This window comes from Lissotriton helveticus, chromosome 9 (genome assembly GCF_964261635.1).
Source record: "Lissotriton helveticus chromosome 9, aLisHel1.1, whole genome shotgun sequence".
NCBI classification, from domain to species: Eukaryota; Metazoa; Chordata; class Amphibia; order Caudata; family Salamandridae; genus Lissotriton; species Lissotriton helveticus.
The window spans coordinates 776,616,695-776,644,345 of record NC_136070.1 but is presented as its reverse complement, the minus strand read 5'-3'; the positions used below and the strand labels follow the sequence as shown (position 1 = coordinate 776,644,345).

The window sequence follows — 27,651 nt, the reverse complement described above, 5'->3', positions numbered from 1 at the left end:
CCAGGGATCGGCGGGGGGAGGGAAACCCTGGGGAAGTTGCAGCGCCAGTTTGCAAGATCCTCTCTGCGGGCAGCGCCCGCCACTCTAGCCCCCAGAACACTCCTCCGCTGCTCTTCACAGTAGTCGCAACACGCAGATGACAAGGGCCTCCACCCAGACAGGACCTCGTTCGCTTCAGCCGCAATCTCAGGGACCCCTCTGCCCAGCCGCCATTTTATGTCTTGGCCCGAGGGATGGAATGGGACAATCACGGCAGGATAATGGGGCACACTGAGGGCACTCCAGATAACCCGCACCTGCCTGATCTCCGAGGCAGTCCAGTCAAGGGTCCCCAGAGCAGGACCGCCGGTCTTCTACCTTGCCGCAGCACCAGGTGGGTGAACTCCTCCGGCGCTCAGTGCCCCACCGCCATTTCACGTCCCAGTGCAGGAACGTCGGAGGTCAGACATCCCCAGTAGGGGCAGTGCACTCCCTGCTGATCTCCCCAGGAGTGTGTTGCAGTTTGCCGCGCTTGCCAGGTGATGACCTCGGGCCCCTCTGAGTGCTCCAGTGAATCGGAGCCGCGGCAGCGGTTAGTCTGCAGCCGCCATTTTGGAGTCAGGCCCGGTGAGGGAGGAATCGGCAAGTCTCCCGTGATGGCGGCCGCAACTCACGGGCACTGCTCCGCCGAGGCCACTCCTCGTGTTCCGAGGGGCTGCGGCGCAGTTTGCAGCTTGCCTCGCAGCCGTAGGGGGTCAAGATTAGTGGAAACTGGGAGACGGTGGACGGAGCTCTATAGCTCGCGTCCGTTTCCATCGACTGCAGGCCACACCCCTTCCCCTTTTATTTCGTGAAAGGCACCCATATGGTAAGCCCATGTCAGCCACAATGTGCAGGGTGTAGTGTACTTAAAAGGTAGAACATGTAGTGGTGTGTTTTTACATGTCCTAATAGTGCAATACTGTGCCTTTCCATTTTCACTATTGCAAGGCTATCTCTTCCATACGTTTACATAGGGTCTTCCTGAAAACACATTTCCAGTGCAGATTCCCATTGGAAGATGAGAGGAAGTTGGAGTTTGAGATGTCTGAACTCACAATTTTAAACTACATCTTTTAGTGAAGGTGGTTTTTAAATTGTGATTGAAAATGCCACTTCTAGAAAGTGTACAACCAAGAATCCAAAGTATTGGGTTCCAAGACCTAGCTCATATCGCGGTAACTGACCAGATTGATCAGTGATACCTGCAGAGAAAGAAAAAATTCTTTCTAGTGTCCCCCCACTCACCAGGGTTGCCCCACGGTGACATGCTTCATCATTGGGGCCCTCCCAGTTCTCTACGAAAAGGGGCGTGCTGCGACTCACGAACTACGCAGGAGCACTTCAAAGTGAGAGACAATGTGTAGTGCACGGTGGTGGAGTGGGTGTGGGTGTATTAAAAATACCATGCTTAGTGGGCCTCAATAATTTTATTTTGCTCCTAGACAGGTATATTAAAAATGGGGTGAGTATCACTGCCAACCAACCTATAATGGGGACTGGTTCAGGGAGAAGGTCAACATGTTTCATGCTATCCCTAGCATTTCGTCAGGACCATGCAGGGACCAGCCCTGCATTTGCCACTCCAAAGTCCCTAATAAGACAGTGATAAATTAAAAATTAAGGAAAAAACACTAAATGTATGAAGCATGCGTCCATAATAGAATACATATGATTCCTTTTGGTTTCAAATGCTGCGAAAAGAAAACACACCATTAGTAGCATTTTTAAACCTCCCTTGCGAGGAGGGTCACATAGTGTCCTCTCATGATGCACGCATCATGGGCTATGGTGAGTGGTTGCACAATATTGGCGCGTGCAGGCTCTCATGCCAGACAGTAGCTTTATAAGTAAGTGATTGTGAATTCACACACAGAAACAAGACAGGACTTGATATGACTATGACGATAGACACAGAGAACACATAATATATGCATAGACAGAATTAAATTCAAATGGGGTATTCATAATATTTACTTGTAGCTGTGCTCAATGGCACTCTATGGTCTCTTTACGGGGTTCGTTTTCACCATATGGACTCAATGCTGGTTGTCCATTACGGGATTAGAAAGAGAAGAAGGAAGAGAGATCGGTAAGTATCTCCTCCAAAATCGTTCGCTCGATGCGCATTATCATTCGAGAGAGGACCGGTAAAGAAAGAGATGTCACTTTACTTCCTTGATTGGGAACACGTGCGGGAAATACCTATTCAGCTCCCCCGGGACCGCATCTCATTCAGTGGCCACGTCTACTTAGTTATGTTTGTTTCGGGCTTCCGGGAGCGGTCATGTGGCAGCTAGACCATAAGCGGTCGTCGGCCATCTTGGAAGGGTGTAAATCCCTTTGTACAATAAACGATATTGAAAGAAAAAGGCGTGTTTATTTACAAACATCAGTTTAAAGCTTACGAAGGAGTCTGCTTTATGTTTTTACTTTTGTAGATATTGTTTTAGTAATGTGGGAAAATACAAGAAAAAGCGGTCGTATTTGTTGAAAAACGCTGCATCGGAATAATGCTGGGAGGCAGTAAGTTATCAGCATTGACGTCCGTTTTTTTCAAAAATTGGGAAATAGATTATTTTGTACCCTATTTATAAATATGGCAAGCAGGGAAATAGGATTAAGCCAAAAGGCGTGAAACCCTGGCAAAACGGTAATTTCATTCGGGCAATGCCAACTAGACAAATACCTCGTTATGAGAGTTAAGGAAGAGAGACAAAAGGGGACGGGATGTCCAAATTTGGTAATTCTTCTTTATACACTAAGGTGATTTGGGCCAAATATACCCCTGATGGTAAAAGTGATATCTACTTCAGACGGGAAACTTATAATAAGGCATTATAATGCCCAAACAGAAATTTGTAAAAAATAGATTTTACTTAGTTGGCATTGCCCGAATGAAATTACCGTAATGGACAACCAGCATTGAGTCCATATGGTGAAAACGAACCCCGTAAAGAGACCATGAAGTGCCATTGAGCACAGCTACAAGTAAATATTATGAATACCCCATTTGAATTTAATTCTGTCTATGCATATATTATGTGTTCTCTGTGTCTATCGTCCTAGTCATATCAAGTCCTGTCTTGTTTCTGTGTGTGAATTCACAATCACTTACTTATAAAGCTACTGTCTGGCATGAGAGCCTGCACGCGCCAATATGGTGCAACCACTCACCATAGCCCATGATGCGTGCGTCATGAGAGGACACTATGTGTCCCTCCTCGCAAGGGAGGTTTGAAAATGCTACTAATGGTGTGTTTTCTTTTCGCAGCATTTGAAACCAAAAGGAATCGTATGTATTCTATTATGAACGCATGCTTCATACATTTAGTGTTTTTTCCTTAATTTTTAATTTATCACTGTCTTATTAGGGACTTTGGAGTGGCAAATGCAGGGCTGGTCCCTGCATGGTCCTGACGAAATGCTAGGGGTAGCATGAAACATGTTGACCTTCTCACTGAACCAGTCCCCATTATAGGTTGGTGGCAGTGATACTCACCCCGTTTTTAATATACCTGTCTAGGAGCAAACTAAAATTATTGAGGCCCACTAAGCTTGGTATTTTTAATACACCCACACCCACTCCACCACCGTGCACTACACATAGTCTCTCACTTTGAAGTGCTCCTGCGTAGTTTGTGAGTCGCAGCACACTCCTTTTCGTAGAAAACTGGGAGGGCCCCAATGATGAAGCATGTCACTGTGGGGCAACCCTGGTGAGTGAGGGGACACTAGAAAGAAATTTTTCTTTCTCGGCAGGTATCACTGATCAATCTGGTCAGTTACCGCGACATGAGCTAGGTCTTGGAACCCAATACTTTGGATTCTTGGTTGTACACTATATATTTGGAGGGCGACCTAGTCTCTCATTCCTCCTTCTCCCCCAGTCTTATACTACTTCTAGAAAGTGGTCATTGTCTTGCTTTCCCATCCTGTACCTCTGCCTGCCTGTGGAATCAACGTCTTGTTTAGACTGACAGTTGGGTTGTTTGTGCATTCACTCTAGACAGTCACACAAAGGGAGTTGAGGTGTGCCCTGCATATCCTGATGGCCCATCAACAGACTCATGGGCCTTCCTGAGCAAGTGTGGTGGGAGGAGTTGTCACATACACCTGGATAGGGCTGTGCCTGGCCTCTCACAAAGCTGTCTCCACCCCCTGGAGTGTGTCTGGAACCAGGACCAGCAGAACACAAACTTTTGCACCACAAAGACAATCCTTTGAAGAATGCATACTTCAAAGACCAAAAGGGTCTAAGCATTGGACCTAAAACCCTAGACGTTTAGAATACTCTGGCTTAAGGACTATGCCAAGAAGATGAGCGGGAAACACTGTCAGGAGAGGCTACAACTTTGCTGCGTGCTTTGCTGTGTTATCCTTCTGTATGCTGCCTCTGTCTTGGGCTGTGAAAGGACTTGACTGAACTTTCTTGATCCTGCTGTTTAAGTTTCTCCAACGGCTTGAGGTAGAGCCTGCCTCCTGTTGGAAACCTCAGGCACATCAAAAACTTCAACTTCAACTGCTTACCGGCACTGGGAACTGCATGTTCGTACTGCGACAGAAGAAAAAGGTAACACCGACGCTGTCCTCAATGCTGCTGTCTTCACTGTGACCTGACAGCACAGAACGAAGCATAGCCCTGATTCCCAATGCAAACCTGGTCTCACCCATGCCAACGCCTGAGGCGATCATCGAGCCGCTGCTTGTACGTGACCTGTGGGCACTGCATGTCGCATCCAGTGGCGGCTCGCCGAGGGAGTGCTGTGAGGTGGTGAAGCAGGGTGGGGTAGAGGCTGGGTGGGGGGTAGAAAACTCTGGCATACGACGGAACAGAGTTAAGTAAATAAACAAATTAAACAATTTACATTGCACGTCCTGCAAAGCCAACTCAGCGATGCAGCGCGCACAATGTAAAGTGTTTTATTTATTTACTTAACTCCGTTCCACTGGATGCCGGAGTATACTATCCCCCACCCTGCCCCTCCACAGCCCGCCCCGCAGCACACCCTCTGGGAGCCGCCACTGGTTGAATTGCTTCGCAACACAACACTGGTATCACGGATGCCGCTGCTCCATGCTGACATCAACGCTACTGCCTGTACCGTAACCTGTGGACACCGCTTGTGAGGACATGAAGCATCGCCTTATCCCACAGAGCAGCCCTGGTCCAACGAAATCCACATTGTCAACCTACTCCTATGCTTGCATTATGACCTGTGGGCAGTGCACAACACATTGCCCCTTTTTGCATTGCAAACTTGGGTCTACCAACCACAGCACTTTAGCAACAATACCACACTGCTGCCTGCACAATGACCTGTGGACAACATGCGTCCATCGCTCCACTTCACATCACAGCCCTGGTCTCACTGACGACGTCAGACTAATTCACCGAGTCGCTGCCTGCACTGTGACCGGTGCGCCCCGCATGTTGCATCACCCTGCTTCGCATCGCAGACCCGGCCCCACCCACACCAGTGTTCCTAACTTCAACCTCATGGAGTTGGATCAGCAATATGTGTGACTTCAAGGGCCTGATGACTTCTCTACTGAGCTCCAGAGCCAATGTCTGCTGACGTCGGTGATGTCGCATCTTCAGATCCTATCACACATTTCCGGCACCCAGCATTTCCAAGGTACTGTTTGCAGGTCTTCCTGACACTGTAGCTGACCCGCGACTTTGCTGTCAGCCTGAACTGTTGGATTAGTGGTGCACAACGCCACAATTGCCCCAGAGGGATCTATCAACTTTGAGGAACTGTAGTTTGAGCTGATTCCTACAAAATTCTGATCTTGATTTATATATGTCGGATTTTTATCATGTTTTGAACAGATAAACTTTGGCTAATTTTGTAAAACTGGTGTGGTGTCATTTTGTAGTGTTTTTAATGTGTTACTGTGTGTTATATGCAAAGTCTTTACACATCCTGACTAGAAGGAAGGGTCCCAACTTTAACAGGGTGCACACCACTGCCTACTAGAAATCCCCATTGTTAATAATTCTTCATTGCCGTCAATCAATTATTGAATGATAAAAACAAGAACAGATCCTTGATGAAAATGCTTCATGCAGGAATAAGATGTGATCAAGAGAATTTAACACCAGGAACGTGAGTTTTGATCACATATCCCACCCCCCCTTATGATATTTTAAAACCTTGTGTATTCATGCAGTTTTCTATCAAAACTGGAAGTGTTTCAAAACAGAGGAAACACACCAACACTTAGCAGTGTATACAAATCATAGAACAATTATATTAAGTGTGGCAGTGCAAGAAAACACATGATTCCTCTGTCAAAACTGCAAATAAATCTGAAGTAGTAAATCCGAATCAACGGGTGGAAAGGGGGTGTTTCCAAAGCGTGATTTGCCATGGACATTTTGGAATGCCAGCAAACATATACATTTGTGGGCATTGGTAAACTCTCCTCTAACCCCTTTAAACGTTGGAAATGGGATGGATCATCCCAATTTTTAGTAGGTGGTAGGAGATAAAAAGTGCATTTGCACTGAAACAGTTATTCTGTGTGGAGTTCTCTACAATAAAGAATTCTACACATTTAGGGATTTGACCCTTAGGAATAGTCAGGAGACTTTCAGAAGTAAACCATGAGGCTGATGTAGCTTTTCGGACGTATTGAGGCACTGTTTGTGAATAGGAAAAACTTTTAAAAGTACACTCAATCAGAGATGCAATTCGTCTCTCATACTCATACAAATTTTTTGTGACTATAGTTCAAAATGTTTACTCACATTTGAAGAACTTCCATTAACATGGGCTCTGAACCAAACCTAAACAAAATGTGTAAAATTGCAGTTTCTTCAAAAACAGAGTTGCTATGCTATATCTTTTGTATGTATCAAAAATTGTAAAAATATTATCAAATGTGACATTTCTTGAATGGATAGTCGACACAGTCAACCACGATATACTTCTCTCGAGGCTGGAAATCCTAGGAGTGACTGGTGTGGCGTTGAGATGGGTGCGCTTCTACCTATCTGAAAGATGGCAAGCAGTAGCGCTCCCTTAGTATCAATCGGAGTTTGTAAAAAATGAACACGGGGCACCTCAGGGGTCCTCAATCAGCCCTATTCTCTTCAATGCATACATGCGACCACTGCTGGAGATTATAAAAACTCCCAACATCAGCGTTCGTTTTGTGCTGTGCGTGGACGGGCACAGACGGGCTTGCCTGTAGCGCGCCTGCTGCGTGCGTCCGGCTCATAGATGTTTTTAAATACACTCCCACCAGCCTGCTGTCAGCGTCTGACGTGCCAGGGGGGGTGTGTCGTGCCGTGTGTGTCCGCCCTCCACTCAAACAGCGTTAGCTGCAGTGGACCGGCGTCGGAGCACACGAGCGTGGTATGAAAAGTACCCAGTGCCTAATGCAATGTCCAAATCAGCAGCTAAACAAGGTGAGCAGTAAAAACACAAAAAAGAGTTTAAAAACTAGACTCCTTATGGAGGGCCAGCAGAACTCACCGAAGTCTGCTGTGTGTTCGGCTCAGTTGTTAAAATACACTCCCACCAGCCTGCCGTCAGCATCTGACGTGCCGGGGGGGTGTGTTGCGTCGTGTGTGTCTGCCCTCCACTCAAACAGCGTTAGCTGCAGTGGACCAGGGTCGGAGGACACAAGCATGGTTTGAAAAGTACCCAGTGCCTAATGCAATGTCCAAATCAGCAGCTAAACAAGGTGAGCAGTAAAAACACAAAAATGAGTTTAAAAACTAGACTCCTAATGGAGCTCCAGCAGTACTCACCGAAGTCTGCTGCGCGTTCGGCTCAGTTGTTAAAATACACTCCCACTTCAATTAGATAATTGCAGAACAGATCACCAAGAGACCTATTGGTTCTTCTCCTGACTCAAGTAAATCTATCCTTTGGTACGCTTTCTTTTAGTCCAACAACTTTGAGTGATGATGCAGAAATCTTGATATTTGTTGCAAAAAACGTCTGGATGCCTTGCCTTGTTTTCAGTTTGCTCTGCAATGTCTGTACAGTAAATGTCCCACATGAACTGACACTTTATATGGGCTATTCAGAAGATGAAGGAAGATACACTGCTCCTAAAAAGTTGACATAACTCTTGTGCCGTCGTAGTACACATATGCCATTCCATTTCTAGGAGGTGTTGACATCTTCATACCTACCCGCAGCACACATCTGTAAAAATTAAGTCTTGACGTCCATGGAAGTGTTTCTTTTTTTGATAATAGTACCTTGGTCACATTAGTTATTAGTAAACACAGACCAATAATTATGCTTTGTTGTGAATCAATCTGCAACCCTTCTTATTGCATCTCTTTATGCCAATAGCAATAATATCTGTTGGCCCAATTAGCAATCGGTTAGCATCACCCATGTAAATTTGCAGCAGAGCCAATCACATTAAAGCGCTCTTGTAATATGTGCATGCGACCGCCCTCATCCTTCCTGGCAACATCAACACTACTTCCCTGTGCCTTATGCAACTGGATCTGAGGTTGACAGTTATTGTATTCTGTCGGGGTCCTTGAGTTTGTGAGCTCACACTTTCAATATGCTTGGTTTGAGGGTTTTTTTTTTGCAGGGGAGGCTTCCAGTTGAGTTTGTAGAACATGAGACTTTCAGCTATATTGCAGCACAGCAGGAAAAATGCTGTCACAGGAAAGCAACATGTTACGTAAGAGAGGGAGGCTTTAAATGTTTGTTACAGAAACCCAACTCACCTTTCTTATGAGACTATAGAATATTTTATCCATTTCCCATTTGACACAGTCAAATCATAATATTTTTAAAGCAATTTCACATGTATCCTTTTTTGCAACAGATTTGGATTTTGTTATTCCATGGTTATGATCAGATGTTGAATAACATTTTGACACAATGTTTGCATAAGCCAATTATCAGAACAGACAAGGCAGGCACCAAGGGGAAACATGGCGGCATGCTGACGCCGGTAGCGCAAGCTCCCTGAATAAGGAGAGGCATGGGCTGAGCAGCTTAATTGAGAGAATACGGAGATTCAGTCGGAATATGAGAGACAAAGCGAAGAGGTGTTAGACGGGCCCCAATAAGCAAAATACAAAGTCCCACCGAAGTCAGAAAACTTAAGAGTTGAAGTACCGAGGGACAGCCAGGGGTCTGAAAGCGAGCAGCGGACTTCTGGAGGAGAGCGCGAGCGGCCGCAGCGCTGGTTGGATTCCGGGCAAGGAGAGGCAGCATCAGAACAATATTTCCAGGGAAAACTTAGGAGTTAGAGAAGATACGTTGTGTGCGGTATGGTGAGGAAGATCAAGACCCTAGCCTGAACTCATGACCGGAGGAGGCGGTAAGGTGCACAAGCCAGCCAAACCAACAATCAGAGGTAAAAGGAACTTTCTTTTTTCCTCCGTCGATGGAAAGGGGCTCCCCCCCTCCCCCCCCCCCCCCCCAAGGCATCTCAGCTCGATGAAGAGAGGTGGGAGGGAGCTCCAATAAACCAGACTTTATAGAGAAAGAATGCACTGTTAGCCCACATAGGAGATCGGATATTTTGGTAGGAGAGGGCAGTGTCACTACTAGCACTTGCATAAGTAAGGTGTTACAGCCCACTGTTGTAGTTCACAAATACAAAGACCAGAGAAGAATGGCTTCATGTAGATTTATTGAAAGATCCCAAAACAGCTTCTTGCCAGACACAGCTGGACCAACTGTCAAGGATGCCACAGGGATGACATCACATCAGAATCTACACAGCATCACAGAGATGTGCCATTCCAGGCAACATCTCTCAATGGAATATAACACATCTCCCCCTTTGCAGCAAAATAAAATGAATACAGGATAAAACAACACATGCTTAAATATGTAAAAGAATCATTAAACAAAACGAAAACATCCCCTCAATATACGTGATGCATCACCAGACCCATCTCCCTCCCTTGCACCCATACCATGTTCATCAGGCCCGATTACCTCATCAAGGGAAGAAGAATCAACAGGCTGTTCTCTAGAAAACTCAGCATCATCCATCAACATCCATGGTGAACAGCGTTTACAATCAGTCTTATCCTCTAACTTTTCCACATGTTTGCAATCACGCCTTTGATATAACTCCACGCGCCTCAAATTCCACGTTTGACCATTAGTTGATTTGACCCAGTTACCTCCCACAGCCTTAACTTTGAAGAGTCCTTTAAATTTGTTCAAGAAATTGCTATGCCCCCCAGGTTTCACTTTGACCCAATCCCCTACATCAATGAAACGTCTGTTCTCACAACTCAGCTTTCCACAATGTGAACCTCCCACAATAGGTTTTTCACGCATCCATGAGGGAAGCAACTTAGTGCCAGCCTCCCTCCCCCGCATCATTACAAAAGGACTCTTTCCTAAAGCAGTGTTCACAGTAGTGCGATACGCCCAAAGCATTTCACTCACAGAATCAAGTACAGGTAAATCAGCTCCATGTGCTAATTGCATAGTACCTTTAACCATGCGGTTAATGCGCTCAACTAGTCCATTTCCCTGCGGATTATACAAAGAACAGCAAGAGTGCTTTATACCAACAGAACCCAAAAATACCTTCATTTCTGCTGAAGTGAGTTGCGTGCCATTGTCAGTAAGCAGAACCGAAGGAAATCCTTCCCTCTTAAAGATGTCAGACAAAACAGCAATAGTAGCAGAGGTGGTAATACTACTCATGAACGCAACCTCAACCCACTTAGATTTCGCATCCACCAAAACAACAGCATATCTCTCACTGGCTTTTAGAAAAGAAAAAGGACCAATAAAATCTAAACATACCTTTCCCCAAACTTCATCAGCCAAAGAAACATGCTGGGGCGCATCAGAAGAACCAATGCCAACCCTCAACCTTTTCTCAGATTCCTTACACGCTACACAATTTTCCACCCAATCTTTCACCTGCTGATCCATAGAAGGCCACCAATAAATCTCCCTCAATCTCTTCATCGCCATAGTCTGTCCCAAATGCCCCTCATGCGCTAAACCAATCAGTCTGGCACGCAAACCAAAGGGCGGTACAAACTTATCTTGACGCATAATCACTCCATCAGCAGTAACAGATAATTGATCCACAATCTTTAAAAAAGGTCTCTCACCAAGTGGAAGATTACTCTCTCTTCTGATATTTCCGTTGATCAACCTAACAACACCCATCAATGCTGCATCCTCTTCCATCTCCTTAATCCAAGTCTTCCTTTGAATAGCATTGGCAAATCCCTCCAACGCATCATCAAAATTTGCTACAACTTCCTCAGTCGAAAAATCAGACACCACTGCCTCCTTATCCGGAAGTCTTGACAGACAGTCGGCAACCCTGTTCCGCCAACCAGGAACATACTTAGGCTGTCCGGAATTCGGTTTAAACCAACTGTCCCGGATAGTACACTACCGGATGAAAATCAGCTGACCTGGTTTAAACCGAGTGTCACTGATTTTCATAGTTGTTGCTCCGCTTGGCCACTTGATGGAGCTAAAAGATTACAAACATTGGCCTGCCTGTGGTCGCCTGGTGCTGAGGAGTTAGGGGAATACACTGGTTCTGCACATGGGGAGCCGAGGTGTGAATGGCCCAAGGGCCGGAGCAACACCAGGCCCCCTGCTTGGTTCATGAGGGGGGAGAGGAGCTGTAGTGGTCTGCCGTCTAACTGCAGCCACACCCGAGTACTTCACAAATCTTTAAAAAGACCATTTACTTAACAATGGGTTAATAAAGGAGCAGGCGCTTGGGGGGGCGCGGGGTGGACTGGCACTGGAGAAAGAGGCGCCACCCACGTTTCTTGCTTGTTTTGTTTTTTAACGTGGTGTGTGTGCTACTATCTCCAAATTTCTAGCTTCCGGCCTCTTTCATCATCTGCGGGATCTGACATGCGGTGGCAGACCCCCGAAGTGTTTAGGGGTGGGCGCACAAACGCCCCAGCTATCCACTGCCCCCACACCCAGGGGATTTAAGGTTGGAGTAGTGGCTTCAGTAGGGGCAGGGGAGAGAGTGAGCGTTGGATGGGGGAATCAGACGAAAGTGCTCCCACCACACCCCAGCCTGCTCCGATGCCCCCTCTCCCAGTCCCCTTAGCCTGCGAGAGGAAGAGGAGGAGGAAAGCCGAGTCCTGGAAGCACCTGGCAGCTCCGCCCTCTCCCCTATCCCTGCCACCTCGAGACCACCGTCTTCTCCTCAAGGACGCCCACCTCGCCTGCGGCCCCCCTCCCCCCACCCCCCGGCTGGCTCCCATGGTGTCGCTGCTAGTGCCATGCCGGGCATCGCGGGGGCACCATGAGGGGCTCCTGCCAGCCTGTGGGGCTCACCATTTTGCATTACTCCGCTGGGGGAGTGTATCTTTAAGTGCTGCTGACTTTGGAAGCAGTGAGACCTGTTATTTCCAGACACGGGGCATCTGGAGTTTGAACAGGAAGGGAAGTGGGAAGTAGCATGAGGACTCTCTTCTGGGGTCAGAGCTCTGAATGAGAAGTGATGCAGGGCCTCTCAGCCATATGTTAGAGCTGGAATGGAAGATGGTGCACGGCCTCTCAGCTGTGAGGTGGCACAGGGCCTCTCAGCTGGGAGTTAGAGCTGGAATGGGAGGGGGCGCAAGGCCTCTCAGCTGTGAGGTGGCGCAGGGCCTCTCAGCTGGGAGTTAGAGCTGGAATGGGAGGGGCGCAAGGTCTCTCAGCTGTGAGGTGGCGCAGGGCCTCTCAGCTGGGAGTTAGAGCAGGAATGGGAGGGGGCGCAAGGTCTCTCAGCTGTGAGGTGGCACAGGGCCTCTCAGCTGGGAGTTCGAGCTGGAATGGGAGGGGGCGCAAGGTCTCTTAGCTGTGAGGTGGCGCAGGGCCTCTCAGCCATATGTTTGAGCTGGAATGGAAGAGGGTGCACGGCCTCTCAGCTGTGAGGTGGCGCAGGGGCTCTCAGCTGGGAGTTAGAGCTGGAATGGGAAGGGGCGCAAGGCCTCTCAGCTGTGAGGTGGCGCAGGGCCTCTCAGCTGGGAGTTAGAGCTGGAATGGGAGGGGGCGCAAGGTCTCTCAGCTGTGAGGTGGCGCAGTGCCTCTCAGCTGGGAGTTAGAGCTGGAATGGGAGGGGGCGCAAGGTCTCTCAGCTGTGAGGTGGTGCAGGGCCTCTCAGCTGGGAGTTAGTGCTGGAATGGGAGGGGGCGCAAGGTCTCTCAGCTGTGAGGTGGCACAGGGCCTCTCAGCTGGGAGTTAGAGCTGCAATGGGTTGTTTGCCTGGCCTCTCAGCTGGGTGTTAGAGCTGGATTGGAAAGCGGGACCGGGACTGTAAGCTGGGCATCTATCACCAGTGGTGATGACGTCTCAGCGCCCCGTGTTATCTTCACCTGCCCTCTGCAGCTGACGGGCTCTCAGGGCAGAGCTCACTTCCTTTCGGTGACAGCCCCAGCTGCTCACAGCCTTCTCCCCAGGCTCAGAGGGTGCTGCTGCCAGCTCTGGTGGCACTCAGGGTTTGTCGCGGCTCCCAAGAAATGCTACTGCTGCCAAGCAGAGAGTCAAGCCCCAGGCAGCATGTGGTTGTGACAAGTTATGAAATAAACTCCCTGCTCCTCTGTTGGGCCCTCTCTCCCCAATCCGGACAGGGATGTGGAGACAACAAAGTGTGAATAAAGAGCATGCTATCAACCCTCTGCCCTCTTTCCCTCTGATCTTCTCTCCGTTCTGCCTTCCTATTCAGTATTTGTGCTTAAGGAGAATACATGTTAAGTTTTATAGACAAACCCACACGGTGCGGCCTCCTCTCTCTCCCTCACAGTGCTCTGCTTTAATGAGGCGCCTCCTGCACCAGAAAACACCAGGCGCGCGCAGTCATGAGGGTCTGCATCAAGGGAGATCTTGAGGCTGAGGTGGGCCAGGACTGCAAGAGTTCACTGCACAAAGCTTGAGATAAAGTCTGCCAACCTACCTGGCGCGTTGCGCCTCCAGCAAAACGTACACTCTTCAAATTCCTAGATTGCAAACTCCACACAAAGTGGCCTGCAAACTGGAGAGCGTGGGATGTGCTTGAGTTTATTGTCCAGAGGCCTAAATACGCTCTCCAAGGGTTTAGGTGTCAGAATATAATTAGCAAAAATATTGCCTCAGCCAAGTATCCTGCCATAAATTTCCTTTAAAAAAATCTTGTCACATTGGGTGCAGGTTTACTATTATTAACCACAGGCGGGGGTATTTTTGTATGATATTTAGGGCACCATGTTTCTGTTAGCTGTTATATGGGTTACAATATCCTGTTGCCATAGTGTCAATTAAAACACGAAAAACTGAATTTTGTGCCATTTGGTAGACTGGTTGAACATGTAACCTGGCCCTTTGAACCACCCAGTGCTTGAAATGGAAAAATAGAAGTGCTGGTACCCTGTACCAAAGTATCTGCTAGCTTCTGAGAAGTGCCGGTACTCTCCAATTAAACGTATTTCTGTCACTCTTGAGATCAGGTACTCACCCTCTCAACAAAAAAGTGTAAGAAACTCAGTCCATTTAAAGCATTGGAATCACCCCACCACTCCCGGAGAGTCACCCAACATCCCCTCATTGCTTTGGCACAGGTGGAATGCCTTACGACACCTGAAATGTCAACCAATCTGCCTCGGAGGTAGGGGTGCATGCAAGTTTCTTTATCACCCTAGCACAGGCTTATGAAGTTTCTGACTGTTGGTCTACCTGTAGTTTGCAGTTCTTCTGCCTACACCAGTGCCTAATTTGAGCTGGTGGTTGCCAGTGGGGACACTTATTCTTGGGGAACCAACACTTATTTTTCCACATCATTTATGTACCTATCACACAGAGCAGAAAGACGGCGGAAGATGGCAAAACCTTCACAAAATGTAAATTCAGGAACCTCAAGGAGTGAGATAAAGGAGAAGGGAGTGTCTGGTAGTGGATTAAAGAGGTATGAGGTGGTACTAAAACTACCAGCGTTTGTATTCTTCGCGCCCATGTTTCACTGCACCGGCCGCGGGCTTCTGAGCAGAGTTTCAGACACTCTCTTTCAGAAATGAAGCACTGGCCTACACACTTATATATTGCTTGCTCCTATGCTTCTTAGAAGGTGCTATTAACTCATAGGTGTTTTGTTTGCAAGTGCATGCCTGGCGTAGCGTTTTATCGTGAGTACTGTGACACTGTTGCACCAGTATTACTTGTGAGTAGTTTGAACTTTTGCAGTAACCTTCTTAGATCTTTCTAAGGAGTACTCTAACAGCACCAGCAATATACCTGTATTTCATACTCTTGTGTACATCCCTTGCTTAGCTTTTCCTTATGAGTGGCTCATGACCACTTACACTACCATATAATATGCTGAAGAAAAATTGAAAAAGCAATCATAAAAGCAAAGCTTTCCATAAACACTGGCAAAACACCGTTTCAGTTGTTTTTTATGGCACGAAAATGAGTAAACACTGAAAAGCACTGTTTTTCTGAGGTATGGAAATCACTGGAAAACACTGAAAAAACACCACCAGAATTTACCAAAAATGGAAACTGAAAACAGGAAAGCCTAAACATACTCTACCTTGCAGTCAAATTCTTGCAGTTTCACAGCAAGCCTCGCCAATCTGCCTGAACAATTGCTTATACCACCAGGACCCAAGACTTTTCAAAATGGCTTATGATCCGTACCAACCTAAAATGACTACCCCACAAGAATACTCTAAAATGATTAGTAGCCCAAGCCGTCGCTAAAGCCTCCCTTTCAATAACTGAGTAATTTCACTCAGACTCAGACAAGGAACGTGAAGCGAACGCCTCTGTCTTTTCATCTCCCCCACGCACTTGTGCCAGGACGGCGCCAATGCCCGCAGCTCTGGCATTTACAGTAACAATGTTGTCAAGTCCATTTTGAAAAGGAGTTAACACCCCTGCATGAGCCATTTCCTCTTTAATTAGATCAAAGGCAGACTGTTGCGTTTTTCGCCAAGCAAATCTTTTACCCCTTCTCAAAAGTTCTCTCAAAGGCTCGGTCTTGTGTGAAAAATCTAACACAAACTTCGAATAATATTCAACAAGACCCATAAAGGATCTCAAAGAATCTCTATCATGTGGCACCCTTGCATTCACTATGGCACTAACAAGATTTTCCTCAGGTCTTATTCCTTCCTTTATAACCAAATGCCCCAAATACTCTACTTGTTGTGTCATGAACCTACACTTTTCTCTCCTCAAAGTTAATCCAGCCTTTGCAATTTTTTCCAACACCTTAGCAAGGGTTTGATTGTGTTCAGTATCCTCTTTACCAAAGACAAGGATATCATCCTGAAACACAACGGCTTTATCCACGCCTGACAGAATGGAGTTCATTAGTTGCTGAAAAACACTCGCAGCAGAACACAAACCAAACGGGAGCCTGCAAAATTGAAAAGTTCCCTCACCCGTGATGAACAAAGTGAGAGACTTAGATTCAGCACTGAGTTCAACTTGGTGATAAGCACTCCTCATGTCGAGTTTTGTGAATACTTTCGCACCATCAAGCCTTAAAATTAGCTCATTAATGTTTGGCAAAGGAAATTTGTCAGTTACCACATTTTCATTTAAACTCCTCAAATCCACACAGAATCTGAGAGAGCCATCCGGTTTACTCGTGATAACGACCGGAGATAACCATTCAGCCGCCTCTACGGGTTCAATCACCTTATCATCTAGAAGCTACTGAATGCTCTCCTTCGCCTTTGCCCTGGCTGCTATAGGAACCCTTCTTGCTCCATGCTTAGTGGGTATGGAGTTTTTCTTTAGCTTGATGACATGCTGATAATTTTTGAATCTCCCCAACCTAGGTTCAAATACAACATCACATTTTTCCAACAATTCATTCAAACTCTGCACCTTGCATGCATTTACACTCATAACAGGAACCTCTGCTCTGGGATCCACCTTAATATCCAAGTCATACTGGTGTGGCCAACCCAGAATTGGTGGTCCCTCTTCAGCCACATAAACCTTACCATGAGTTTCTTTCCCTTGAAACACAATCTTCGCCTCCATGTACCCCACCACACTAATGTCACTCCCTTGATATGCTCTTAGAACAACATCCGATCTAGACAAATAACCATTTGCCACGTTTGTTCATAAATGTCAAGTGGAATGATGGTATACAACGATCCAGTATCCACCATCAAAGAAACTGTCTTTCCATTTATCTCAAAGTCAGCTTTAGGTCATGTCCTCCTCTTTTCCAGACCCTCAACATCTGCAACAGTAATGTCATCATTAACAACAACGACCCTGTAAGTGGGTGTTACATCATCCACGCATGCCACCTTTTCATTTGTTGTTTGCACATACATGCCAAATGTCCTTTTTTCCCACACTTAAGAAATTCTTTACCAACAGCATAACACTGCTTCGAATCAGCCGTATGATAAGTGCTACCACACCTAAGGCAATGCTTTCCTGCCCACTTCCCAGCTGGTTTACTGATGTTCTTTTGATACTTATTTGTATTGCTAGAAAAACTGTGAACCTTGTTCTTAATGGCACAAACTTAATCAGAATCATCTTCCAAGACTGCAACTTCTTTTTCTCTATTGCTGCTGGGGCTCATCTTCATTTCCCGCATGCATTTCTCTAATTCTTCAACAACCTTTGCAATAGCTATTGCATCCTTTAATGTTGGGTTGCTAGACGCCCATAGTCTCTCTTGTGTTTTCTTGCAACTGCACTGAACAATTAACTGATCACGAATCATCTCTTCTTGCATTGCACCAAATTCACATTTCGCTGACAGTTTTCTCAATCTAGCAACAAAATCATCTATACTCTCATTTTGTCATTGTGGTTGTGTATAAAATGTATGCCTTCTCATGACTGCATTAACAGGTTTTGCAAATCTCTTTTCCAACTTTAGTACTGCCTCCTTGTAAACATCTTCCATTTCTTCTCCAGCTGGAAGATATTTAAAAACATGCTGTCCTTCCTTGCCCAGGCAACCTAAAAGCAAGGCTTTCTTTCTTGCAGCAGGAAATTCAGTGCCATCTCAAGCAACTAAATAATTTTCAAAACAGTCTATCCAGTCCTCCCATTCTATAGGGGGTTCACCTGGTGCCATCAGAAAAGCAGGAGGTATTACAATAGCAGTGCTTACATCCATATTTGAACAAGCACTACACACTTCCTCCACACGATGGCAGTATTAGCTTTGACAACGTCTTCTGAAACTTGAATGTAAATCAAGAGGAACGGAGATAGCCAATGAGAGAGTGCGCTTAACAACTTGCCATGTTTTAAAAAAAATTTTTTTATCTCACTCGTGGACACCAGTATCACAAGGCACAGCTTCTACTCTGCTGGACAAATGTGAGTTTTTCCCAAAAAATTGCCTCCTTATTGTGCTACTTTACTCAGATAGCAATAGAATATCTTCGACAGCGTCGAGGTCTACACAAACATTCTCTGCCTCTTCCCTAGGCTGGACAGTGTTTACATGCAAATGTAGAGCGTTCGATAATGACGGTTGCGCATTACAATAAGTTTGACATAAACATACTGCTTAAGATAGCATTTCCGCTTAATTCTTGCCAAAACATTCTTTTCCAGCGCAGAATAATCGCATAATTCACTGCTTTTATCGTGTCTCTCATTCTTCGCCGAGCGCGTCAATTTGCACTCCACACGCTCAACGGCAATGCGAATATATCTCTCGAGCCACAGGACGATGTGTGGCTTTTACTTTTCCGCTTACTGACTGTTTTCTTTTAATTAAACAGCATATGTTTGACAAACTATTACTAGATATCCCGGTTACTGGTGTTACACACCACTGACAAACGGGTTCATAATATCATTGCGCTCTGCCACACCGTGCTTACATATAAATGTCAAACGCTTGACGAATGTTTGTGCTGCGACCAGATCAAAGTACTAAATCAGCAAAGCACATTAACTTTGTAATCTGTAGTCGCTCCTACTAATAGCTACAATGTCTTTTGCTCGGAACTTTAAGCAAATTCGTTTAAATTGAAACAGCGCACCAACAATCCTCAAACACAGTGCTCTCAACTCTTACCAGGTAACTGGCTTACTTCACCAAACAATAATCACTCTTTAGCACGAGTTTTCCACGATAAACTCCTAGTACTGTCTGCAGGATATCTCCAGTTTCCATACAGCTAAATTTCAGTACAGCGCTGAGCACGACGGGTTGGGTTCTCCTTTTCCTGTTTTTGGGTTTATCTATCTTCCTCAATCACGATGTCTTCTCCGTGTCTGGCAAAGATGCAAGCGTCGCCAAAATTGTTGTAGTTCACAGGTACAAAGACCAGAGAACAATGGCTTTATGTAGATTTATTGATTGGAGAAAGATCCCAAAACAGCTTCTTGCCAGACACAGCTGGACCAACTGTCAATGATGCCACAGGGATGACATTACATCAGAATCTACACAGCATCACAGAGATATGCCATTCCAGGCAACATCTCTCAATGGAATATAAAACCCACCCAATTTAAGAATAGATTTTAGCTAAGGTCCAATCCGGAGGCAAAAGGCAGTGGTATTAGAATAAGTGCCAATAAATAGCAAGTAGTTCGAGTAGTGATACCGGCATCCTCGAAGAGAAAGTTGATAAATTCCGGCGGGAAGCCAAAGCGGTGCTAAGGCAGAGCGAGTATTGATAAAAAACCCCGTCCCTTAGCTCCTTCTTCAAAATAATGGAGCATGTTGCGCCACCTAAGGGCGGAGGGAAAAAGACTATTCAGTCAAATTTGGTCTCTATTGAGTTGGAAAACAGATTTTCCCCTGTAGCAGGTATACAAGGTGGGGATGACCAGAGTGAAAGCTGGGGGGCGGAAAGAAATGTCAGTCTTTCCCCTCACATCTCCCACTTCTAGTTTGAGTCTACCTTTAGGTAGTAGCAGTACCTTAAAGGTAGTGAATACGGACAAAATGCAATGAGTGAAGGGAGTGGAGGGAGAAAAGAGCCAGGTCGAAATATTGGTTTGGAGCTTGAGGCAGGACATCTTAACGAAATTTGATATCTCAGAGACTAATCAGTTAGAGATACGAGATAAGTGTGATATTTTGGAAGGAAAACTCGACCCACTGAAAGATGGCCAATGTGCTGTGATTAAGAGGAGACTTTAAATCCCTCTCCCTGTCTTCCGACTTGATCTTTGGTCTCTGGGTGATCATGTGATCTGCGGTCTCCTCCATGTCAACCCTACCCATTTTTAACCTCTTCTCTTAGGGTGTACTGGGAAAGGAGAAAGAGGTTAAAGGTATTTTACGTGATGCTTTGCCTGCAGGGCCTGCTGGGGCTGTGTAGGTATTTTGGGCAGAATCCCTATTCTGTTCTCTTCTTAGCCGCACTTTGATCCTCTCCTTTTATCACTTTTTCTCATCCTGCTTATTAAACTACATCCAAACCAGTATACCAGGTACTTATTCAGCATTACACCCCTGTCATCCAGGACTCCTCAAATATTACACTCGGCAAGTTTTAAGGCTGTGCCCCCTTTGTATGCTCCTCAATTTGCTCCTGGGTAGACTCAGAGCATACTCAGCGACTGGTTGTATAATATCAATTTCTATGGGTGCTCATGGATGGACTCCTCATAGCATATAATATGGGAGACATTATACTGCCCATTCCCATTGCTTAATTCCCGCCTCTCTTGAGACTCTTTAGAAGATATACTGTGGATGATTGCTTAACATTAGCTTCTCTGCCACTCCAAAGGGAACTCCTCATTGCATGTACCATGACTGGTTGTATGGTGCCCATTCATGCAGGTTGCTCTCTGTCACTCTTGGTTGCTGCTGAAGAGCACATGCCATGGCTGCTTGCATGCTTCTCCTTTATATAGGTTGCTCCTTTACCCCTCTGCGACAAATTCAACAGGGTATATAATAAAGCTTTTAAAGTTGATCTGCTGACACTCCTTGATGGACTTCTCAGAGGCCATACTAAGGATGGCTGCATAATGCCCATCCCTTTGGGAGGCTCCCAACTTCTCCTCAGTAGATTTCTCAGAGCATATCCCGTGCCCTGCTGTATACTTTCCATTCCAATGGGTCGCTCTCTTCCTCTTCTGGGTGGACCACAAGAGTATATACTATGGCTAATTGCATCATTGTCCATTCCCCTGTTTTTTCACTCTAGATTCTTGGTTGCCCACTTTGGCTAATGCCATGGCTAGTTGTGTAATGCCCATTCCTATGAGTTAATCCTCTGCCTCTCGTGGGTGACCTCCGTAGACTCTAAACTAAGGTTGATGGAAAATTATACCACATTCTCTTAGCAAAGGAACATTTCCCAGAGTGGAAGAGTCCTACTCTAGGAAAGTACAAAAGTGCATGACACTGACCACTGCAAATATAGTAGCTATCCAAATGCATAACTGGCACACTGTTCACTCTGTTTCATCTAAAGCCATTCTTATGCAGAGTTGCATGCTCACTGAAACATGGTATGAGCAGTCTCTGCTGTACATGCATGACACTAAACTGTTCCCAGGTAGACCACGCTGCATGCACACACTTCCTATTTATCCATACAATATCGTTGTATGAGTAAATGTCCTACCTCATACTCTTTTTTTCTTCAATACATGTAACGAACAAAAACACATTAAGAAAACAGCTATGGTCCTCACGTATGACATTGAAACCCTACCCGTATTGTCCCCAAGACCAACACATATTCTCCTAGCCAAGCACTCCCATGGAGTAGCATGCAACCTTCCTAAACGCTCTTGCACACCTCAACGGGGTATACAACTGTGTATAAAAGTAACTACATTAGAATACAATGTTATATTTACTGCTTAAGTTAATCAGTGTGTTTACATTTTTTGATTTACCTTCTTCCAAATGTATCTTCCCCTTTCTATGTTTAAGTTATTATCATGTGCTGCAGAAAATATTGTCTTGCTATCGACCAACCGCAATTGTCGTCTAGCTGTGAAGCATCTATTTGAACAATTATGGAAAGGTCACTGTTTTAATTTTTGTAACTCAATGATAAAATATTCAGAAAGGAACTACTCCTATTCACACAGCTGGATATTGCATTCAAGTTATGAGTTCCTTGAACATATCAAATTTTGATGTCTATTATTTTGGTTTCCTAAATGAATATGTACAACTGATTATCGTAGACGCTCTTTTAAGTTATATTTATTGATGTACACAAAATGCCTTAGTTAAACTATAGAAAGAAGACATTTAATGGCACGAAGTACAATTCAACGACAATCTGAAAACCAGCTCAACTCATAATATGTTCATTCAATCATGATCTGCCTACTTTGATGTTGCATGTAACATTATTGTCTTTAAAACATTGCTGTAGCTTCCACAAGAAATGGGCAGGGGTTGCATTTGAAAGGGATTTCTCAAGTTCTGTGGGTAAGATTCCCCACCAGTGAATCTCTTCCTTCTCAATGCCACCAGCCTTCTATAGGTGTGACCATGCATCCCAATAGGAAGTAAGGTTAAATGTAGAATCAAGTTTACATCAGACACTTCAAAAGAATAAACGTTGCTCCTGGCATCTTATTGTGAATACTGTTCGAGTTATCCTCTGCAGCTTGACCCTACCTTTATCACTTTCAATATTGATTTACAAATTACTCATATTATTTGTGCTGAAATATTGTATGACCTTCTTTCTTGTAACCCCCACGTGCTTCTTAGATCTAAATGAAATCCAAAATGAAATACTCTTGTAATCGAAAGCGCTGTTCTGATTAGGGATGTGGGATGTATTTCTGCTAATTTTCTGCTAGAAGGACGAGCTCGGAAAAGTGTTCAGTATTCACAGAACTGCAATAAAAAGAAACTTCCATATGAGAGACAGAGACATAATATCTTCCCTGGTTGATTCTCAATATGAATGAAAGTTATAATAACTTTTCATAGTTTTATGAGACAGCTGCGTATTCAGGGAGGCATAGTTTGCATATAATTTATTCTAAAATGTATCTTGTTGATTGTTGTTTCTGAGTTGGAGTGTGAGGAAATACTGAATGCATGTAAATGTTGTTTCTCATGGTTCTCGTTTGCCTTTTTACACAACCCGAAGCTTCTTTATACCTTGAGAGTATTTTATTCACCAACATATTGCAACAGATCATAGATCAGTTTTCATGCTAGATTATAAAGTTCATGGTCAGAGATGTCTTCTTCAATCCCTAGTAGCACTTTGTTTCAAGATGACTATAATTTTCTAGGCCATTTTGGCGAAAGAGGATATCCATTTATCTAATCTGTTTCCATATGTTCTTCATGATTAAAACAATGAGACTGTCAGTGTTGATAGCTATGTTTCAACATGTTAATTGGAAGACCTCATAAATTGAACTGGGAGTATTTGTTAGGCATGGGGGTTGAAACACCATGGCTGCAAGTCTGATGGAAAAATAAATATAAAATTCAGAGTGCTATAGAACAAACAGTGGGGAGTGAAGCTACTGAACGAACACGGATAGGACTTTAACTCCTGTAGAGTATATAGTGATCCAAAATGTTGTAAAATGGGGAAGAACTAGGGGCTAGATGTGCGAAGATTAGGAATAGTGATTTCCTAATCACAAATTCCTGGGAATCACAATTAGGAAATCGATATTTCTAATGTATGAAACTCTTTTTAAGTTTCATTAGTGATTCCTAATGGGTCGCAAACAGACCTACCTCATGCATTTTAATGAGGTTGGCCGCAATATGCGACCCATTTGCAGCCATCACAGGATGGTGGTCTGCTGGGGTCAACAGACTACCATTTCTGTGATTGCTTTTAAATAAAGCAATCTTATTATTTTTTTTTTAATACAGCCCGGTTTTTTTTTTAAAGGAAAACAGGACGCTTATAAGTGTTTAAATTTCTATTTTTAAGAGCATGCAGTGGTCCGGTAGACCACTGCCTGCTCTTAAAAATATTTTATAAACATTCTCAAAGTGGAATGGGTCCCAAAGGCATCCCATACCATGTGGGAATGGGTTACCACCACTTTTTACATGTGGTACAGTATTACTGTTTTGTGACAGGAATTCTGTCAAAAAACAGTAATACATACCATACTAGTATTTGGAAGGGGCGACGCCAAAAACACATCCTTCCAAATACTGAATCGCAAAAGCAAATTGCAATTCGGTGACAAGTTATGGAATCACTTTCCTCATTTCGTACATTGGAAAAGGCTTTTTTTTCAGGTTGCACTTGGCCCAGTTTTGTGAATAGGCCCATTTGTGACTGGAAAAATACTTTGTACATCTGTCCCTAGACATCTTATTACCAACTCGTATTTCATTTAACCTTATCCGCATATGTGTACTTGTGTTTAGATCATAGGCCCTCTATGCGTCCCTTAGTCATATACTATAACCTTTTGTGTCTAGAACAGTTGAGATGTATTCTGCTTCCTGTTACAGTGGTACTAAATAGGTTTGGCCTCTTCTAGGCAGTTAGCACCTCTGTTAATATTTACCTATGCTATCTTGTTAGATTCTGGTATACCAGTGTCACTGTAGAATCCAAGACCCACAACATGTACATTTTCCATCAAAATGCACCTGATTTTAACCTTTAATCTTTTCTTTCAGGTTCTTTTTTAGGCCGTGAAGATGCCTGTCTTTAAGAACTCCTACCAAATCAAAATGGCCCAAGTCAGTGGCAGTTCTAATGGAGATCTAATCCTGGAAAACAGTAGTGAAAGCAACAATCCCTTTGATGAAGGCTTGGAGGAGAATGAGCATGACTCCTTGGGCAATGTCTCCCCTGCAGGAAGCAACCCCTTTGATGAAGATGAAATAGAGCTTAACCATGAACTGCTCAATGGCAGCCTGCCAGGGACTGCCAGGAGGCGTGGAACTCTTGAAAAGATAGTTGGGCTGTCACCCTTTAAGATGGTTAAGGCCAAGAAGGGGCCCAACAAAGAGAAGCAAGTGAATGGTGACAGGCGGTCCTTCCTGGGCAAGATCATGGACTCTTTGAATGAGGATCACAGCCTGAAGACCACACCTGAAAAAAAAAAGATGCGAAGAAGCTCTGAGGACTTCAACATCCTTCAGATGCTTAATGGCAGGCGGAGGGAGAGTCTGTCCAGCTTGGATTTGAGCCCCACTGAAGGGCCAAATGGTGGCAGCGACACTCTAAAACGCTTGAGCTTCCTTAAATTGGGACGCGTAGGGAAACCGCGTAGGGTATCAATGGTTGACAAGCTGCTCCAACCAGGGTCAATTGAGCACATACAATTGATGGAAGAGGTTGAGGATGTTGAGAAACCCAAAGAACCCCTCTCAGGTTAGTGTGCCATTTTGCTCTTTGAATCGTATCTGTTGCATGGTGTATAAAAAATACAGTGAGCAAAAAATGAAATTTGTTTAGCAAACAAAGAGAATACTTGGCAGAATGCAAAGTAGCTGTCCAAGGGGCATGAGAATAATACTGTTTATTCGAGATTACGTGACAACAGGTAGCTTGCAATGGAACCAACCCTCGGTGGGGTGAGGCACATGGTATGTCTTGAAACCTTACCAAAGGCCAAGTACTTTCCTCCTTGTGACTTTTACCCCTACCACTACACTTGTATATTTACTTCCTTCTCCTTATGTCCTGCAACCTGGGAAATCAGGCTGACATATCTTTAAAAAATCTGCTTTGGATCCTGTCTCTGCACCATGTTATTCTCTGTTAGGTTTTTCTTTTCACAACCCTACAATTTCAAATTTTTCTCATGGTTGTCTTGTCACCAGGGAGACTATGCTAAGCTAAAAAAACCTGCCTGCTTTGTCTTAAATCATGCATCAGATATGCAATGTTACTGGAGTGGGATGAGAGGAGAAAAGAGTCAGTGTTGGGAGGTGAAGCTAGTAAGCGTTAGCACATGTTGGTGATCTATAGGGAGGATTTAACAGCATTGTATGTGATCCTCTGAGACCTGAGATTCGTAGGTAGTGTACAGGGATCGGTAGTGGAACAGAGACAAGTGATGCTGTCAGTTTGGCTTGCTGCAATGATGATGTCGAACTGCATTATTCTCTTGGTAATCTGTGGTCAGAAGCTTAGGATATTTGAAGGGTACCATGTGTACTCACTCCAGTGACTTCTCTTAAAAGGTCTTGTGCTGTATTTGTATTTTCTTGTTGTGTTTGCTATGTTTGTCCTAAGTGGCAAAGAGTATGTCCAGACGTGGGTCTCTCACTCACTGTTCCACTGGATTCAAGCTAGCCTGGCTAGTGAGGAGTGATACCCCGACATCGGTCCCAGGATGCTTGTTTCTAGTCCAGGGAGGACCTGGCTTGGCAGTTCGCGCTGGACTGTTCCCATGAGGAGCAGGGTAGACTGGTTTGCATATGGCTGGGTCCAAACTGAGGTGGCATAGTGAGGAAAAGAGCAATGGATTCAAACCAGATCACTTGACTGGGGGCGATTGGTTGAAAAGTTTCAACACTCGGTCCATCATCTTATTATATTTTCTGTATTTGGATTCAGAATTATTATGATGGAGCATGAATTGTGCAAGGTCCTGTACCCACCTGTCCACAAGCAGCCCCTTTCACTCTGCAGTCCTCTAGCTGTGCACTGTGAAGTTGAGTGCAGGACTTGGCCCATTCCACACATCCCATAGGTATATAACCCCTGTTGCTCAGGCCTTCTTTCATGTGCAGTGGGGTGGGTTGGCTGCAAGCGCTGTACCCAACTCTCTACAGGCAGACCACCCCATTGTGCAAATCCTAAACAACTTGTATTGGCAATAAGTTCTTACTTGTTTTATTGTTGAATCCACTGATCTAGTCATGCTTCTGCCTGCAGCTGAAGGGAAATTGGCAAGATCATTTATGCTCTTCTGTTGTATGGAAGGTAGTAGTAATCTTGTAGGGCCTCCTTTGTAAATGAGTACTAGTGACTGCTCTGGTTAAGGTAAATATAAAAAAAACTTTGAATTGGCCTTGTCAACAAATGTCCTCAGAACACTAAAGACGAGTTCAATTAAACTTTAGATTTTGCCACATCGATCACTCCCTCGAAGTCAAACAATTTGGCATGGCAGGATTTTCTTCACACTCTTAACAGTCTTCTGCACCCCCCAAGTTGTCTGGTGCACAGCCATTCAGTCTGTGATATCAGCAAACGTTAGCATTGACGACTACATGATGGAGTCATCAACCTTAAAACAAATGAGGCACTTCTTTTACTTATATACTATGAGGAAAGGGAAAAACAATAAGCATCTAGCTGCAGTGCACCCTCGGAAATAATCCCCCCATCAATAAACAAGAACAAATAAACAAATAATGATATGAGATATATTTAAACAATAATAAAAAAAGTATTGAAGTCTGAGAAGAATAGAACTACTATTTCCACTCTAGACTGTGCAACACTAGGTAAAGGGTTGCACTTCAGAGGGGTAAAATGTACTATTCCGACTTCAGTCTGTGCACCAGTAGGGAAAGTGTTGTACTCCAGAGTGGTAACATTCATATTCCCCCTCCAGTGTGTGCCACAGTAGGGAAAGCGTTGGACTTCGGAGAAGTAAAATGTATTATTCCCACTCTAGTCTGTGCAATAGTAGGGAAAGTGCTGGACTTCAAGGAGTTTTATTTACTGTTCTCCCTCTAGTCTGTGCAACAGTACGGAACACGGGCGGTTCCTCCATTAGGGCGGAGGAGCATCGCCCCACTGCTTTCTCGCAGTGCAAGAAGCTGAAA

General features: G+C 44.8%; 1 protein-coding gene across 3 annotated transcripts in view; it reads left to right on the top strand.

Annotated features, from left to right (window-relative positions):
- EXOC3L2 (exocyst complex component 3 like 2) overlaps positions 1–27,651 on the top strand; it is a 547,377-nt gene that overhangs the window by 232,171 nt on the left and 287,555 nt on the right. For all 3 annotated transcript variants that reach the window (XM_078660900.1, XM_078660901.1, XM_078660902.1), the window contains exon 2: positions 24,541–25,240. In XM_078660900.1, the coding sequence (XP_078517026.1) occupies positions 24,562–25,240 (679 nt within the window). In that variant the 5' untranslated portion in view covers positions 24,541–24,561. The remainder of the gene's footprint in view (positions 1–24,540; positions 25,241–27,651) is intronic.